The sequence below is a fragment of the Medicago truncatula genome, chromosome 2, assembly GCF_003473485.1.
Source record: "Medicago truncatula cultivar Jemalong A17 chromosome 2, MtrunA17r5.0-ANR, whole genome shotgun sequence".
Taxonomy (NCBI): domain Eukaryota; kingdom Viridiplantae; phylum Streptophyta; class Magnoliopsida; order Fabales; family Fabaceae; genus Medicago; species Medicago truncatula.
In genome coordinates, this window is record NC_053043.1 from 49,243,525 (window position 1) to 49,260,703 (window position 17,179).

The following is a 17,179-nucleotide window of genomic DNA, read 5'->3' on the forward strand; positions in this document are numbered from 1 at the left end:
AGATCCAAATCCGATCAGATAACATTTTTCTCCAAAACCAACCAACCCAAACATGACTCATATTTTAGCCACCTTTAGCTCAAACTGTGTTTAATAATTTGATTCAGGCAATAGTTGAATGAATTATTTGCAAATGCTAAACTCCCAACATTTTGTAATATGACAATAAATGATTCTCAAGTTTTAATGTACAAAATAGAGAGTCAAAATGTACAACAGCATGGCAATTATTCAAAGTATTTAGTTTTTTGTCAATAATTTACGAACAGTATATTTTTACATTCTTGTGAAAATCTCAATTATTAAAGGTAATTTTAACAGAAAGGACAACGATTATTTTTGTTATTATAAATACTAATTTCAAAATCTAATGTTTTGTTTGAATGATTCATGTGCCAACCTCAAAAAACGTGACATAAGTTGTGACTCTTTTTTGTTTGAGGCATTGACATTTGTTTCACAACAAAAAAATTTACACACAATTGTGAGGTCTCGAGTTCGAACTCTGGTGGTGTCTAACCTAGCCATATATAGACAATGTCATAAGTTCATACTCTTTTTGTCATGTAATTTATTTATTAGTTAACTAATTGTTTCATCTAATTTAAATTTCATTCTTTTCCTATTTGTGTCTTGACGAACATCTAGAGGAAAGCAAAGGTGATCAAACAGACCATAACCGTAATGTCATCGTACGTTGCACACCAAAGGCACACTGTTTACTACTAAAGTTTGTGTTATAAAATAAAATGTGCTGTCACAATTGAGTTCCTTAGGGTGTAGGGACATCAAGGAAATTCATCTAATTGTAATATAAAACCCGCTTAAGTTTGCATGGTGGTATTAACTTGAAATCTAAGAGTGTGCTCAGACTTAAAATTTAAGATTTCAGGTTGGAATATCCCTATTGTCAATTTATGTTCTATTTAAGAGTGTGCTCATCCTTTATGTTTGTTTCCTTAATTAGTGCTCCAAAAATACTAATATTTTTTCAAATTCAATTGGACATTGAACTTAGCTTGTTACACTTTTTTTTTAATAAACAAAGATAACGAAAGAAAGATTAGCCAACAAGCCTAGAAAATAAAACTCCTCTGAAATACTTATCTTGGATGTGATTTAGAAGAGGTGACAAATACTTAGTCATTTTTCATTTAAATTCATATGACTTTTTCTTAACAGATCCATGAAACGTGTACCTAAGTATACCAATACCATATTTAGTGGACATAACAAACCAACGTTACAAACGGTAATCCAAGACTAAATTCACCCATTTCTTGCAAATTGCTTTGATCATCAACTTTACTGATATCAAATTCTGTCACAAAAAAAGGTACTGAAATGAAATCTCTTGTTACATTCTTAATGTGCATACTTTTTTTATCACGTAACTTACTAGTTAAGTAATTGTTTCATCTAAATTTATTTTCATTTTTACATTGTGTTTAGATGATGAGGATTCATAGAACCTTGACATCATTGCACGTTACACCCGTAAGGTACATTGTGCCTATTATTTGCTTGAATTTCGAGTAATTTGAGTTTTTTAAATTTATAACATGTAACTCATGATTTCTCCAACAAAAATCCACATGTTTCATCCAAATTTGTGTATATAATAAAATGTGTTTTGTATATGGAGTTTTCTTTAGTGTACAATGCCAATGGATGGAGGCAAGGATGTTTGTGTGTGGAAATTTTAAGAAAACACAGTTATGGGGTTTGAATAAAATTTAGGGTTAAATAAGTTAATGGTCCCCCTAAATATAGTCCCTCTAAATATTATTTAGGTTTTAGGGGGATAATTGAAGTTTTGTTAATTTCAGGGGGTAATTGACGAAACCTACAATTTCAGGGGGGAAATTGACTATTTACTCCATATTAAATTCATCTTATGTTAAAAAAAATTAATTTTTTTTTTTTTTGAAAATATTGTCATAATTTTCTACCCATTTCTGAAAAATTTCATTAAAATAATATGAAGGTTAGACATGAATTGATTAAAAATTAGGGGACTAATTTCATGAATGGAAAATTTTGGAGGGACCAAAAGCCTAAGGAAAATTTTGGAGGGACTGAAATCAAATGTGGTATATTTAGGGAGACCATTTACTTATTTAACCCTAAAATTTATTCAATAAATATTTCACCTTTTCTTATATATCTTGACATTTTTGTATAGTGAACTAATGACTTCAAAGATTCCTCAGCTGCAATTAAAGGTGACTCAAGCAATGAGGTTTGTGTGTGAAAATTTTGGGAAAACATTATTATGGGATTAAAACTTATTCAATAAATGTCTCACCTTTGCTTATATCTCTTGATACTTTTGTATAGGAAATCTATGACATCAAATATTCCTCATCAACATTCAAAGGTGACTCAAGCAACGAGGTTTGTGTTTGAAAATTTTGGAAAAATACAATTATAAGATTTGAATAAAACTTATTCAATAAATGTTTGACCTTTGCTTATATCTTGATAATTTTGTATAGTGAACCCATGACATCCAAGATTCCTCAACATCAATCAAAGATGACTCAAACAATGAGGTTTGTATGTGAAAATTTTAGATAAACACAATCATGAGATTGGAATAAAACTTATTCAATAATTTTTCACCCTTAACTATATCTTGATACTTTTGTATAGTGAATTCATGACATCAGAGATTCCTCAGCAGCAATCGAAGATGGCTGAAGCAATGAGGTTTGCATGTGAAAATTTTAGATAAACACAATTATAAAATTTGAATAAAACTTATTCGATAGTAAAATTTTTCACCCTTATATATCTTGAATCTTGATACTTTTGCATAGTGAAGTCAAGAAATCAGAGATTCATCAGCAACAATCAAAGGTGACTCATACAACAAGGTTTGTGTGTGGAAATTTAAAAGAAAAACAGAATGATGAGATTTGAATAAATTTTTGACCCATATATATCTTAATATAATTTTGTATAGTAAATCCATGACATCAAAGATTCCTGAGCTGCAATCAAAGGCGACTCAAGCATCAGCAGAAGTGGCAAACCATATAAATTCACATTTCAAGCTGTTGATGGAGAGGAACAAACACCATGTCCAAGAACCACCTACTATTGAAAAGTGTCAATCACTGGCCAAACAATTGTTCTATACTCGACTTGCCAGGTTTGTTGCATATATATGAATGAATTACGTACAACTAAAATGAGACGGAGGAAATATATATTGAACTTGTTATTTTGTTTTACAGTATTCCTCATCGTTACGATTCATTCTGGAAGGAATTGGACTCTGCTAAGAACATAATGAATAACATGAATGAGTTAAACATGGAGAAAATTGGCACAGCTGCTTTATTCGGACTTGAGTGTTATCTTTGGTATTGTGGGGGTGAGATAGTTGGCAGAGGATTTACATTTACTGGCTACTATGTTTAAGTGGAGTGGAACTATCCAATAAGACATTACTGCTGCTAGTTTAAGGGTCTTGCTACTAGTTAAAGAATCCTTGAATAAAAATTTTGTCTTAAAAATGTAAGTTTATACTTTTGATCAAGTAATAATTACACTACCTTTTTATAAAAACTTACTTGTTTTGGTTGTTTAATCAATGCCTCAACGACATTGGTTAATATTCTCCTTAGTTTAACTGTTGAAAATTAGAATATTTAGAATCACAACGTATTTGATCCACCTCAATTTCATGTCTTGAAATGACAATCAATTCGATATGATGAGCATAATTATAATTATGTCTAACATTTGTGAAGGTTCATATTGCTTTAAGGCTAGGCCATTTTATTTTAAATCATGAATTATTTCCCTTTGCTTCTTGTGTTTTCTAGCTACTAGAGGAATTTTAGGGAACTATCTCTAATCTTAAAAGGACTATGGTGGACTCTATGAAGCATTTGAAAGCTTCAAGCAGAGATGCTTTTAAAATTCAATTGGACATTGAGCTAGCTTTTTACAATTTTTTCTTTTCTAAGTTAGTGGAAAACGATATTCCTTCATCAATAATTAAATAAGTGGAAAATATTTTACACATGCATCCAATCAAATAATATTAAAATATCAATCTTACAAGTTAGTTCTACAATATCCACATGACGTGGTTTGATCAGGTGCATCTATAAAAAAGTTTTACACATAAAATTAAATACAGAAAATTATTCTTCACATATGCACGATAAACAAATGAGGAAAGGTTCACAAAATATGAGTTGAGTCTATTGAAAAGAGTTACAACTAACCTGCCACAACTTATCAAAATAAGGTTCAAATATTAGTTGTGGAAGGTATTCATTAATCAACCCAATTACATCGTTACATTCCATAAACACATAGCTCGGAAGAAATTGGTTAATCAATAAAAGTATTCATTCACTCAAGTTAGCCATTTACTAAAAAGAATATAATCGATTAAATTTATGAATCAAACAAGTTGAATTATATATATATATATATATATATATATATATATATATATATATATATATCATTTAATTAGCAAACATAATTTTCAGCTTAAAGTCAACTTATTTTGATTTATGAACTAAGTTCGACTTATTAATTATCAAGCAGAGTTTTGAAATATATTCGAGTTGGTTCAGTTCATTGCAAACTATAGCAAACTTTATGTAAAATTTATATTTTGATAAAAAGTAAGGATTGTGAATTTAATATTAAAAAAATTGTCTTCATCCTCTTGTTCAAGGTGTCTCTCCCAATTGCGTCTAATCGTGGTTATGACAACTAGTTTTTTGTTGTTGTTTGTGTTAACCCTTCGATTTTTAAGAAAAATGATTTAGTAATTTGTAGTTCAACTAAAAAATAAGTAAAGTTTGATATAAAAATTATTTCATCTAAGATTAGAACTTGAGTTCTCGAAAACATTTTGTTGATGACAAGTGGATTTGATTCCAATTCATTTGTTAACTAATCTAAATTAATCCATGTGTGTCAGATTGCGTTAGTTTAATTAACGTCAACTAACTAACTAATAAACAAATCCAATCGCATGACATGCATGTCCATTATTCTAATACTAATCCATAAACACATAGCTTGAAGGAAGGTGGTTAATTAACAACCACAACCATAACCATGGAGTGGCTAACAAATCGTTGGACCGCCGTTGCCGCATCAATCTTGATCCAATCGAGCTGCGGCGTATCATACACCTTCAGTATCTACTCTCCGCTCCTCAAATTCACCCAATCATACTCATAATCCACACTAGACACAATCTCCGTCTTCAAAGACATGGGTGCTAACTTCGGTATTCTCTCAGGCTTCCTTTATACGGCCGTCACGCCTTATGATGACGGCCTACTAACGTCTAAGAAGTAAGGACATGCTTCCATTGGTGGGCCCTGGATTGTTCGTCTAAGAAGTACGAACAATAGGGTTGATTGATCATGTTCCTGTTCCGGTTATGTGATTTTTTGCATGGCTTGCTGCTAACGGTCAGAATTTTATGAATACTACTGATGTTGTTACTGGCTTGCGTAACTTTCCACAGTATAGTTGGTATCATGAAGGTAACTTCTTCAGAAATTTTCAATTTCACTTTCATTTTCAAATATTCAAGGCCATGGTTGGACAAATAGTTTAATTAAGTGGTTATCACATAAGTATTTATGTATAAATTATTTCTAAAACAAAATATAAAATTAAATTAAATTATTTTCATATGAGTAATACTGTTTTCATACGCTCTATTTCGATAAATAATTTAATTAAGCGTCTATAAAGTAAACAATATTAAAGTGGACAAAACTCCTACTGCATTGTAGCTTAAATCAAATAAAATAATAATAATAAGTAATTATAACGTTTCAATCAGAGTAATAATTTAAACAAATCAAAACATTCGAGGATCAATTTATCATTTGCTATTTTGACCTTCAAATTCTTATACAAAATAGTTGAGCTATTCAACCCTCTTTTATATTTCTATTTATCCAAACAACATACAATTTCTACTCTATTTCTTTGTTATTTCAATCTTTTCCATTCCTCTCTTTTCTATTTCTCCTTGCTTTATTTCTTTCGACATCCAAGTTTAGTGTTAATGTTCTGAAAATTTTGATTTTGTCTCTGATTTAGGAATAGACTTCAAAAAATCAAGTATTGGGTCTTCTGTTCTCTAGTGAGAACTAGTTTTGAAAGAAAAAAAAAACGGTAGAAGTAAGACATTGGAAAAGGAAGACTTTAGAGTTTTATTTTTCGTCATAATACAAAATCTCTTCATTTTGGGAACTCAAAAATTATATTAGAAGAGTGTTTAGTGAGGTCTTGAACGGCTTTTATGAATCATTCAAATTTATCTTTAAATTAAAAAATATATTAATAATAAGGAAAATGCTTGCTGGCACGATGCACAACAACCACACGACTGTTTGAAGCCGTTAGATGACTCATATAAGCTTTTTTTTTCTTCCTTTTTTTACTTATTGTAAAACTTCCGCTTATTTCTGCCATCACTTTAATATGCATGTCGTCGAATTTCGTGTGGTTTATATGTCGTGCTGTATAGCATTTCCCTTATCCAAAGTGCTCATTTCCTTTCACCTCCAAACTCCCAAACAAAACAAAAGTAACCGTCAATTCTATAACAGAAAATTGATCGTAGTTGACATATTTCTTTAATTTTGCCAATAAAATGAGAGCCTTTATGACTTTTTACTCATATTAAAAAAAATCATGGTGTAATTAATGTGTCAAATTTGTATATAAATATTATTAAATTATCTTTTGCATATATTTGCTCTGATCCTATTTATAAGAAAAATTAATTTTTTAGATTCATTAAATAATTGACGTATATAGATAGATCAAATACATCAATTATTTAATAAATCAAAAAAGTGAATTGTTTCTTATAAATAGAATCGAATGGAGTGTATATTAACTTATTATATTTCAAGACAAATTGATAATATTAATACGAAATATATTTAAAAGAAAAGTAACATACATATTTATAAATTTACAAATAATCTTATATTTAGGGATATACAATCATCCTAAAAGGTTTTCGTAACCAAACCAAAGTACCGAACAATATAGTAATGTAAGATTTGTGAAGTTTTGATTTGAAAGAAATCATGTTCCTCTTGCTTACGCAAAAATATGTCTATTTCAACAAATGTCACAATCATCCTATGGTCATGACAACTGGTTTTGGTATTCATTTACGAATTAATCAATGCATCGTGTCTGTCATCATTGCAATTTGTCTCAAGGCATAACAACTAACAAGACGAGAGAGAAAATAAAACTCGTTTGAAATTCTCATCTTAGATGTGATTTAGGGTCTGTTTGCTTACCCAAAAAAGAGCTTTTAGCTTTTAGCTTATAGCTTATAAGTTCGTTTGATAAAAAAAGCTCTGTTTGATAACACTTTTTCATCATGAGCTTATAGCTTATTTCACGAGCTTATAAGCTATTTTTCAGAAGCTATTCCAAGTAGCGTTTGAGCTTATAGCTTCTCACTTTTTCTTTGAATTTTACCCTTATTATTTCATTTAAATTGTATTTTTATCCATTATAATTTTTATAATAAGCTACGTAATAAAGACTACTATCCCTTTATTCCAATTTTTGTATATATATCAGCTGGCCTTTTTTTTTTTTTTTGAAAAATTATATACTTTCGTTTTTCTTTTTTTACGAAACAAAATATTATTATTCTATTAGTGTTACTTTTTTTTTTTTTGAGGTAAGTGTTATTTTCTTTATTCTCTGTTATTAGTATTACTCTATTAGTGCTACTTTTTTTTTTGTTTTTGAGTAAATGTTATTTTTTTTTATAAAGTGGAAACACTTAAATGATAATAAATATAAAATAAAATTTTAGCGAATAAAATTTAATTTAATTTATAATACATAGCATATATTAAATTAATAAATTTAAAGTATTTTTTTAAAGAAAAATTAGTTTACAAAATTACAAATACTTAAATTAATGATATAATTTTTATTATGAATTAAGAATACCCTTTATGTCATTTTACATTTATCAGCTAGTTGAACCGCTATTTTAACCAAACACTTCAGTTAGCTTATCAGCTAAAAGCTATTAGCTAGCTTATCAGCTAAAAGCTATCAGCTAGCTTATCAGCTATAAGCTATCAGCTACCTTATCAGCTATCCGCTATTTTTACCAAACAGAGCCTTAGAGGAGGTGTAACACCCCGTTTTCCCAACTTAAAAATTTCATAACAAATATCAGAGTATTCAACACATAACGGAATGCTACACTTCTTAAAAATCATAAATGAGATAATTAACTAATTATCTTTCCAAAAATCATAAACATATTAATTCAAACTTAGCAGCGGATTTAATTCATTAACATAAGCAAGTCTTTGGCACGCAGGCCTTATTAAAACATAAGCAATACGTAAAGGAATAGAAAATAGCCACAAAAGATCTCATCCCGTTACGTATCAGAGCATCCTAAGACTCAGTGAGGAATAAGTCACTCACGACAGCAACACCAGCAACTTACTAACGATCACCTGCAAGTTACTCATACGAAGAGCAACATTTCCAAGCAGAAGGGGTGAGATTTCACAAAACAATAATATTAAGCATATAATTCAGCAATTATATTTAATCAACATCAAATCATCTTAATATTCATTATAAATAGTAATATATCATTTAGCACTTCAATCATAGTTTGAATAAACAATTACAACTTCACAACTTATCAACATAAACATCCTTGACTCGACAATGCGACTCCAACTCGACTATGCAACTTAGACCTCTTATATGCATGTGGTACCAATACGGAGCATCAAGCCCCTATCGCTATTTAAGTATTAATATACTCCAGAGCATCAAGCCCCTATCGCTATTTAAGTATTAATATACTCCAGAGCATCAAGACCCTATCGCTTATTTAAGTATTAATATACTCTAGAGCATCAAGCCCCCAACAAAGAATGCTAATGCATGGACTCGACTTCTTAAACATCTTAATTCGACAACCTCTTATATAATCCAATACTTTGGAACTTAATCATCTTAATCAACTTAGACCGACTCATGCAGCTTAGTTAAATAACAACAGCAACACAGTAATATACAAAAACAACATGACATAATAATATCAAATGCAAGTCAACAACGTCTCAATTGTTCACATATAATTCAAGTAATGCATATACAATTATATCACAATATAACATCATCAAAACATATCATCAATTTAATTTACCGCTACACATCATTAGTTACCAAAATTATTTTAAAATAATTCAAACATTCGAATCTCAAAAGAAATCAATTATACTCTGTAATTTGCATTTTTAAGGTTCATATATGAAATTGAGAAGTTTAAAATATCACTATATTGACATTCCTAAAAAAAATCACTATATTGACATCTTTGAGATATGCACCAGTACTGCTTTCCGAAATAAAATTAAAATTCATAAGCCACAACCAAATCGATCATTTACAGCTAATGGATAGTTAACAATTCTTGATATCATGTCCCTTTAGTTATGCAGCAAGTGATCCCTAAATTCAAGCCAAATATATGCATATGCTAACTTAAAATAAAACAAACCGAAAACAAAAACAAATCAAACATGTAGCATGTTTATCAATCAGATCATATTCAATAAAACAAAAAGAACATCAATTGTATCCTATTCTTAAATCGATAAACATACATGGGGTTTAGTTCGGCATTTAGGTAGAAATAATGAAAGGTCAGAGAACTAAAACATGACAAACAAAGAACATGTAACCCAAAAATAAATAGGTCAACGACAACAAATATTACGAAAGTTTCAGATTACGATTTAAAATTATATAATTGGAGTAAATACAGTACCATATTATTCCATCAACATGAACACCACCTATTACTTTAATTCATCTGATTATCTACTCTTTCTACATCAATCTAACAATTTTTCATCAATTCCTCACTTTAACCCTAATTATCAAATCCTTCAAAACTAATCCCACCCTTGTTAAATTTAATCATCAGAATTACAGACCTAATAAGATTGAATGTTAGTCTCACCCTTACCTTAGAATAAGAAAATCGCAGCCTCTATGTGCTTATCTCTTCTCTTGGCTTTTTCTCCCGTTTCTCCAAAATTGGTAGTACGTTCTGTTTTTCTAAACTAGGTCTTTCTTACTTATAACTCCACTATCTATCTTATCATATTTCTCTTTCTTCCCCCAAACTTTCTAAAATCTCATAACAACCCCTAAACTCAATATTATTTTATTTTCTAATCTTATTCTATTAAATAATATAATAAGCCACTTAATAAATCACATAATCATATAAATATATTCTAAACTCTTTTTAATAAATTCTAGACTCAATTAAATAATTAAATAAATCAAAACAGGTGTTACAGGAGGCAGCACAACCATAAGCTGCAAACACTCAAAATGCGATCATGCATGAGCCAGATTTGCAAGGCATCTAACGCTGCTTCATTGACCATATTTTCACCATAAAAAACGAGGGAGCTTTATCGGGGTTGATCTGGTGATGCAGATTGAGACTTTAGTATTTTAAAGATCTTAGGTTCATTTTCTCTAAAAGCCAATAATTCATGTGTTGGGTCGGTTTATAGTTGATACGACATTTTACTCTAACTTCAGTTCGAATCTACTAGTGAACAATGACATTGATGTTAGAATTCTATAAAACCAGATACAAAATTCTACCAAGAACAACAAAAACAAAAATTAAAGAATTAAGACATACATTCGTTCATTGTTCTTTTTTGAAGATGTTAAGGCTCTTCCAAGAGTCTCACATTGATGGTGAAAGTTACTCAATAGAGATTTTTGGCTTAGGAAACCAAAACAATGAACTACGCTTTGTGTTATAGTATGACTCAAAATTGAAATTTTGGAGTGCCGAAATTAAGGTTTGTTGCCGATTTTGAAAAAATGGCGCCCGATTGTGGCTGCTGTTTTGAGACTTCAGTCTTGTAAAAAAATGGCGCATGATTTTCTAAAAACGACGCCCGATTTTGCGCCTGATTTTGTTCCTTTTTTTAAACTTGTATCAGATGAAAGAGGAGAGTAGAGAGCTGAAAACAAGGGTTTAGAAGCCAACACAAAAACTTGGGTTTGTAGAGTTTGCTCTTGGCAACAAACACTAGGGTTGAGATTGATTCATCTTGGGAAACATTATTAGGATTGAGTCTCTTGGTCACGGGAAGATATTGAGACTTTAGGTAGAATTAGGTCTAAAGACTAATTATTGTAACCTTTTGATTTCTCTTTGTAAAGTTACTCATCATTATAGTGGTACAGAGGACTGTTCTTTTCCCTATACTAGGTCAGTATTAGACCGAACTGGTAAACAAATCTCTCTCTCTCTCTCTCTCTCTATATATATATATATATATCTTGCTGTTTTCTACTTTTGCTTGTGTTTATAATTGTTACCCACATTCAGTGGTGGAGCAAAAAAAAATTGCAACGCATTTGTAGGTGTTTATATAAGAAATTGCAAGCAAATAATAAAAAAAATCTAAAGAAATTGCTCAATTTATAGGGGTTTATATAAGAAATTAAGAGGAACTTACATAAGAAATTGCAAAAAAATTGGACCGGAGACCCTCTTCCAATACAATTTTTGAGTTTCATTAAATAAGAAGGGTTTTGTATTTTGAAGAAAAATGAAACCTCAAAACCTTCTCCTCTTAATGTCATCTATTTATTCCACTTGTTTTTTTTAAACCTCTCCCCTCTTTTTTCCTCCAAATTCGCAAACAAAATCTTAGTGTGTAATTACCATTTATTTAAATAAATAAATAATAAAAAAATACAACAATTGATAATTTAGAATAGTCGGTTTTTGAATTAGATGTTAAGCTTTAAAAAAAAAGAAAATTAGGAAAAGTTTAAATACCGACTTTTTTTTTTAAAAGACTTTTAAATGTATTCTTATTTATACTTTTCAATTTTTTGACTAATAAATGTATTCATATTTTCTTGTCAAAAAAAATAAAATATATTCATATTTTATTTTAGAAGAATATTAACTATTGTCCTTGAGATATTGGATAAGAGGATAAAAATAAAAATATAACATTGAAAAATGACGAAAAATGATAAATTTAACTTTTTAAAATTAAAAATATTATTGAAACAAGGCAATCCAAAGAAGGATTGGCTTTATTTTATATCCGTCACATCTTGTATGTCATTGAGGATTACGAGAAGAATAAAAAAAGAAGGATAGGTTGAATATTCTTGTAAACTTTCCATCCTGGATGTGTCTTTCCTTGTATCACCAAACCAACCTAATATGTTAAATTAAGATTTTATAAAATTTAATATTATTTCAAACAAACAAAGTAAGAATCATAAATTTGATCTTCAAACAAAGTAAGTCATCTTCCTCCTAATTAAGCTAAAACATATCCATTCCAATCATATGTCTTTGTCATCATGATCATGACAACTAGTCTTTGCTAATCCATCCATCCATTCATCATAATTAATTAATTACCCAAAATTAACCCACTTGTTTCCAATCTCATTAATTTAACTAATTCCAACTAATCAAATTCAATCACCTGAAATATGCATATCCATTTTCTTAATCTTAATCAACCCAAAAACATTCTTATTTCAACCGAGGTGGTTAATTAACAACCACAATGAATTGGTTAACAAACCGTTGGACCGGCGTCGCCGCCGCAATATGGATCCAATCAAGCTGCGGCGCCTCCTACACCTTCAGCATCTACTCTCCTCTCCTCAAATCAACCCAACACTACTCCCAATCCACACTCGACACCGTTTCCGTTTTCAAAGACATCGGCGCCAACTTTGGCGTTCTTTCCGGCCTCCTTTACTCCGCCGTTACGCCTTACGGTGATGGCCCATCATCGTCTAAGAAGTCTAGATGGAATTCTCTTGGTGGGCCATGGATTGTTGTGGCTGCTGGTGCTGTTCAGTGTTTTGTTGGGTTTTTGTTTATGTGGGGTTGTGTTGTTGGGTTGATTGAGGATGTTCCTGTTCCTGTTATGTGTTTTTTTGCTTGGCTTTCTGCTAATGGACAAACTTTTTTGAATACTACTAATGTTGTTACTGGCTTGAGGAATTTTCCGGAGTATAGTGGGACTATCATTGGGATTATGAAGGTAACTTGTTCATTAATCAACTTAATTAAGCACTTATAGCATAATAAATTATCATATCATGCACTAGTAATTAATTGTTTATGTATAAGCTATTTCTAGAGCAATAGATAAAATAAAGTTAAAATCTTTTTTTGTATCAGCTATATGATGTTTATAACACAGATTGTTAGGAGATTAACTCACAGCTATAGAGTTAGAAGTCAACTGGTTTTTACTAGCAAGTTAATAAGTTTTTTATTAGAGTTAATTCTGTCATTAATAGTTTTATTACAGAGTTATTTTGTCAACTGTGTTTATCTATATATAAACACTAGCCTATGTAATTTAACTCTAAGCAATTGATCAATGAGAATGCTTTTGCCTTTCCAATACAGATGATCATAATACAAGTGCTTATGGATAGTTCTATTATTATAAAAGATAAAGTAAAGTCAAATTGTTTCCATATAAGCTATAAGATGTTTTCATAAGCTATCCTGAAGAGTTTATGGAAATAAAATGAAAACAACTTATGGGCATGTCATAAGTTGTTTCCCATAAGCGCTGTCAAACTGTTTCACAATTGCTTATGTTAGTAGATAAGCTCAAATAAGTGAACACAAACCTGAAACCAAATATAGTTAGTCGATTTTAGAAACAGGTGATTAACTTTTAGTTGTTTATATTAGCTATAAGTTGTTTTCCTAAGTTATTATTGAGAGCTTTTGTAAATAAACTGAAAAGCTTATGGAAATCATATGTTATTAACATGCTTATGGCTGTATATAAGGTTCAATAAGGCAATCCAAACAGACCCCAAATATAGTTTGTCGATTTTTCAAATTGGTGATTCGCTTTAGTTTTTACTTGCACTAACAACACTGAAAAATTGAAGTAAATTTCATATTCATTATTTTTCAGGGTTTTCTTGGGCTTAGTGGAGCTATCCTGATTCAACTGTACCACACATTTTTCGATGGTGACCCAGCCACCTTCCTTCTGATGCTAGCTTGCTTACCTGCATTCATCTCTGTGTTGTTTATGTTTCTGTTGAGGATCTATCAAGTGCAAGACTGTGATTACAAGAAGCATTTAGATGGTTTTTCTGTGGTCACTGTCATTATTGTTGTGTATCTCATGTTCACAATAGTTTTGCAAAACTTCGTGAGCTTACCGTATTGGGCACGGGTTTTTACATTCACAGTCCTTATGGTTTTACTAGCATCACCTTTTGGCATTGCTGTGAAAGCTCATTGGGAGGACTCGAGGATGTTTTCACAAGCTCACTCCATTGAGACTACTGCCCCCACGATAGAATACCAAGAGCTACCTAGCGAGGAGGTGCAAGTACAGGATACTTCAGATAATACATTGCTCGTTGAAGAAGAAATGAATTTATTACAAGCTATGTGTACAGTTGAGTTTTGGATGTTGTTTGTGACCATGATTGCCGGTTTGGGTTCTGGGCTTTCAATGATAAATAATATGAGCCAAATAGGAGAATCTCTTGGGTATAGCACTATTCAGATTGGCAATATGGTGTCATTGTGGAGTATGTGGAATTTTCTCGGCCGTTTTGGTGGCGGCCATGTATCCGATTATATCATGCACAAAAGAGGTTGGCCACGGCCCCTGCTATTGACCGTAACTCTGGGGGTTACAATTCTTGGTCATTTAATCATAGCTTCTGGTTTCCCTGGAAATTTTTATTTGGGTCCTGTCCTGGTGGGAATATGCTATGGTACAAATTGGTCCTTAATGCCAACAGTCACTTCTGAGATATTTGGTGTGAAACACATGGGTACCATTTTCAATGCTATTGCTGCAGCGAGTCCACTTGGGTCTTATATACTTTCTGTGAAAGTTGTTGGAAATATATATGACAAGGAAGCCAGTGAAGAAGATAACTCCTGCTTCGGCATCCACTGTTTCAGATTGTCATTTCTGATCCTGGCCGGTGTGACTTTTGTAGCGTTTTTGGTCAGTCTGGCATTGTATTTCCGGACCCGAAGGTTCTATAAACTAGTTGTCCTTAAAAGATTGAAACATTATGTGCGATGATAGAGAGTGTGTTTGCCAGATTTTTGGCACAAGATTGTCTATAAAAGATGATGAGTTATGAATTTTACCTGGTTTGTATGTTGAAATTGAAAAAAAATAAAGTTGTATTGCATTATTCTTTCAATTATCATTTGTCAACAATTGTTCAAAAAAAAAATTATCATTTGTCAACATAGTCTATGATTATGAGCATAGATTTTCACTTCTCAGAGCGTGTCATTGTTCTGTGGACTCGCTGAACCTTTAGTTATTGTTACAAGAAATATAGAACCACTGTCGATGCATTATTTGTGTCTCATGTTTTGTAATTTTGGCATTCTTTGTAAGTAATTTCTTTTGTATTTGGTTTGGTCAATGTATATTCGAATCATTTTTTTACCCGTGTTTTAGTGTTTAATTATTTGGATGACTCCTTTATTTTGTACAAATAAATGGCATAAACATCATATACAGTAATACAGTGCAGTATTTAACATATCTACAACAAGGCTTCTCTAAAGCGAGCCTGTTCATAAAATGCACAAGGTATATAGCACTGATTTAATCTGAAGTACTCACTCTGTGATCCTGACATACTAAAATTCAAGCATGGATACACCTTTACTTATGCACTTTACAAACAAATTAGAGGAGCTATTTGCGCATATCTAATCAGTTCAGGAACACAAAATTTTGGGGTACTGATCATATGGACATTCAAAGTAGAAAGGGGTGCTGAAAAACTTATTTACTTTTCAAATCTATGCCTGCTGGTTATAGCCTGGTAATCAGCTTTATTCTTACACTTGCTGGATGCATGGCGGTCTGATGCGCTTATGTATAAAATTCCCCCTCTGATAACCTTACTATTTATTTATTTATTTGGAATTTCTCAATAAGATGCCCTTTTTGTGACAGGTTCTTTCAGTTCCTCGTGTGTGATTTTTTCTCTTTTTAGCAACCTCTTAGACTGTTGCCTAGATCTCACATCTGCCAACTTATTGTTTAAGACAAATAGCATGCTTGTTCATAATTGACCAAGAATATCATAAATATTTTCCATGCATTTCTTGATTCAAGTTCTTATTACACATGTTCTTACACTTGACAAGTTTATCATGCATCTGTAGGTTTTTTTTCATTTTAGTTAACAGTGTTTTCTAGAGTTAAAAACTCCATTCAAATTAGAAATTTCTTCCATTTCTGTGTATTGTTCTTCAATAATTTTTTTTGTTTATTCTTTTGGCTGCTTTTTTTGAACCAATTATCCTGTGTAAATCTGCTGCTTATTAGATTTCTTTTCTTGTGTATATAGATCCATGATTCAGGAATTCCTCAAATCTATATTCTTCTTTAGATGTGTTTTAAGTGGTTCTGGAAAGATCACAATGCATGTTTAAGAGAAGCTTATTGCTTATGACTCTCTCGGCATTTCCCATTTCAGTATCAGGTAATTTTGGATCTGTGCGAAGAGAACGTACTTAACCTACTGCGACTCCTATGGTTTCTGTATATATTTTCTTTACTCAAACCAAAATGGAAACTTGTCTCCACTCTCCATTACAACATTTCAGTTATCATGACATATTCAATATTCATCATTAGTAAGAGTGGTAGCAATTAGAATTGCCATTATCATATAGCATACATGTTGGGATTGAAATCCTTGATCTAGCTTCGCCTTTTGAAGGCATATATGCAATCTTTTAACATAAGATTTTCTCAGATTCATGATTTTTGGTTGATGAAGATGGATTTGACTACAATACTACATGAAAGTATCATTTTTAAGAGATATCCAAGCGCAACAAAGAAGTATGAAGTTTTGTATGACTATGTTATCTTGTATTTTTTTCAGGGGAGTGGTTTTATCTATTCTAGTGGTCCTTGTTCATAAATTTGGCATATGTAGAGATTGTTCAAAGACCAATGCTAGAGTGATATGGCGTTTTGTGTAATTTCATCCAATTTATAGATACATATCCTGATCTCTGCAAAAACAGTGCTTGTTTGAT

The 17,179-nt window shown here is 31.1% G+C and overlaps 2 protein-coding genes across 3 annotated transcripts; both read left to right on the top strand.

Moving 5' to 3' along the window:
• The first annotated feature begins 2,166 nt into the window (after positions 1 to 2,166).
• Positions 2,167 to 3,578, top strand: LOC11423278 (uncharacterized). Of its 2 annotated transcripts, XM_024775636.2 has the most exons (7): positions 2,167 to 2,242; positions 2,341 to 2,397; positions 2,499 to 2,555; positions 2,656 to 2,712; positions 2,823 to 2,879; positions 2,969 to 3,157; positions 3,243 to 3,578. In XM_024775636.2, the coding sequence occupies exons 1-7, from the start codon at positions 2,193 to 2,195 to the stop codon at positions 3,427 to 3,429; spliced, it is 654 nt and encodes a 217-aa protein (XP_024631404.2). In that variant the 5' UTR covers positions 2,167 to 2,192; the 3' UTR covers positions 3,430 to 3,578. The 2 variants fall into 2 exon arrangements, with proteins under 2 accessions (XP_024631404.2, XP_024631405.1); XM_024775637.2 differs by lacking the exons at positions 2,167 to 2,242; positions 2,341 to 2,397 and having other exon boundaries at positions 2,828 to 2,879; positions 3,243 to 3,577.
• An 8,857-nt stretch (positions 3,579 to 12,435) lies between these two features.
• LOC11429901 (protein NUCLEAR FUSION DEFECTIVE 4) lies at positions 12,436 to 15,563 on the top strand. Its single transcript, XM_003597586.4, has 2 exons — positions 12,436 to 13,145; positions 14,046 to 15,563. Exons 1-2 carry the CDS (start codon positions 12,660 to 12,662, stop codon positions 15,183 to 15,185), a joined length of 1,626 nt encoding a protein of 541 aa, XP_003597634.2. The 5' UTR covers positions 12,436 to 12,659; the 3' UTR covers positions 15,186 to 15,563.
• Positions 15,564 to 17,179: the final 1,616 nt, after the last annotated feature.

Coding starts and splice junctions, on each gene's coding strand:
- LOC11423278 (XM_024775636.2), top strand. CDS start 2,193: ATGACTTCAAAGATTCCTCAGCTGCAATTAAAGGTGACTCAAGCAATG. Junction 2,398..2,498: donor AAGGTGACTCAAGCAACGAG/GTTTGTGTTTGA, acceptor AATTTTGTATAG/TGAACCCATGACATCCAAGA. Junction 2,556..2,655: donor AAGATGACTCAAACAATGAG/GTTTGTATGTGA, acceptor ACTTTTGTATAG/TGAATTCATGACATCAGAGA.
- LOC11429901 (XM_003597586.4), top strand. CDS start 12,660: ATGAATTGGTTAACAAACCGTTGGACCGGCGTCGCCGCCGCAATATGG. Junction 13,146..14,045: donor CTATCATTGGGATTATGAAG/GTAACTTGTTCA, acceptor ATTATTTTTCAG/GGTTTTCTTGGGCTTAGTGG.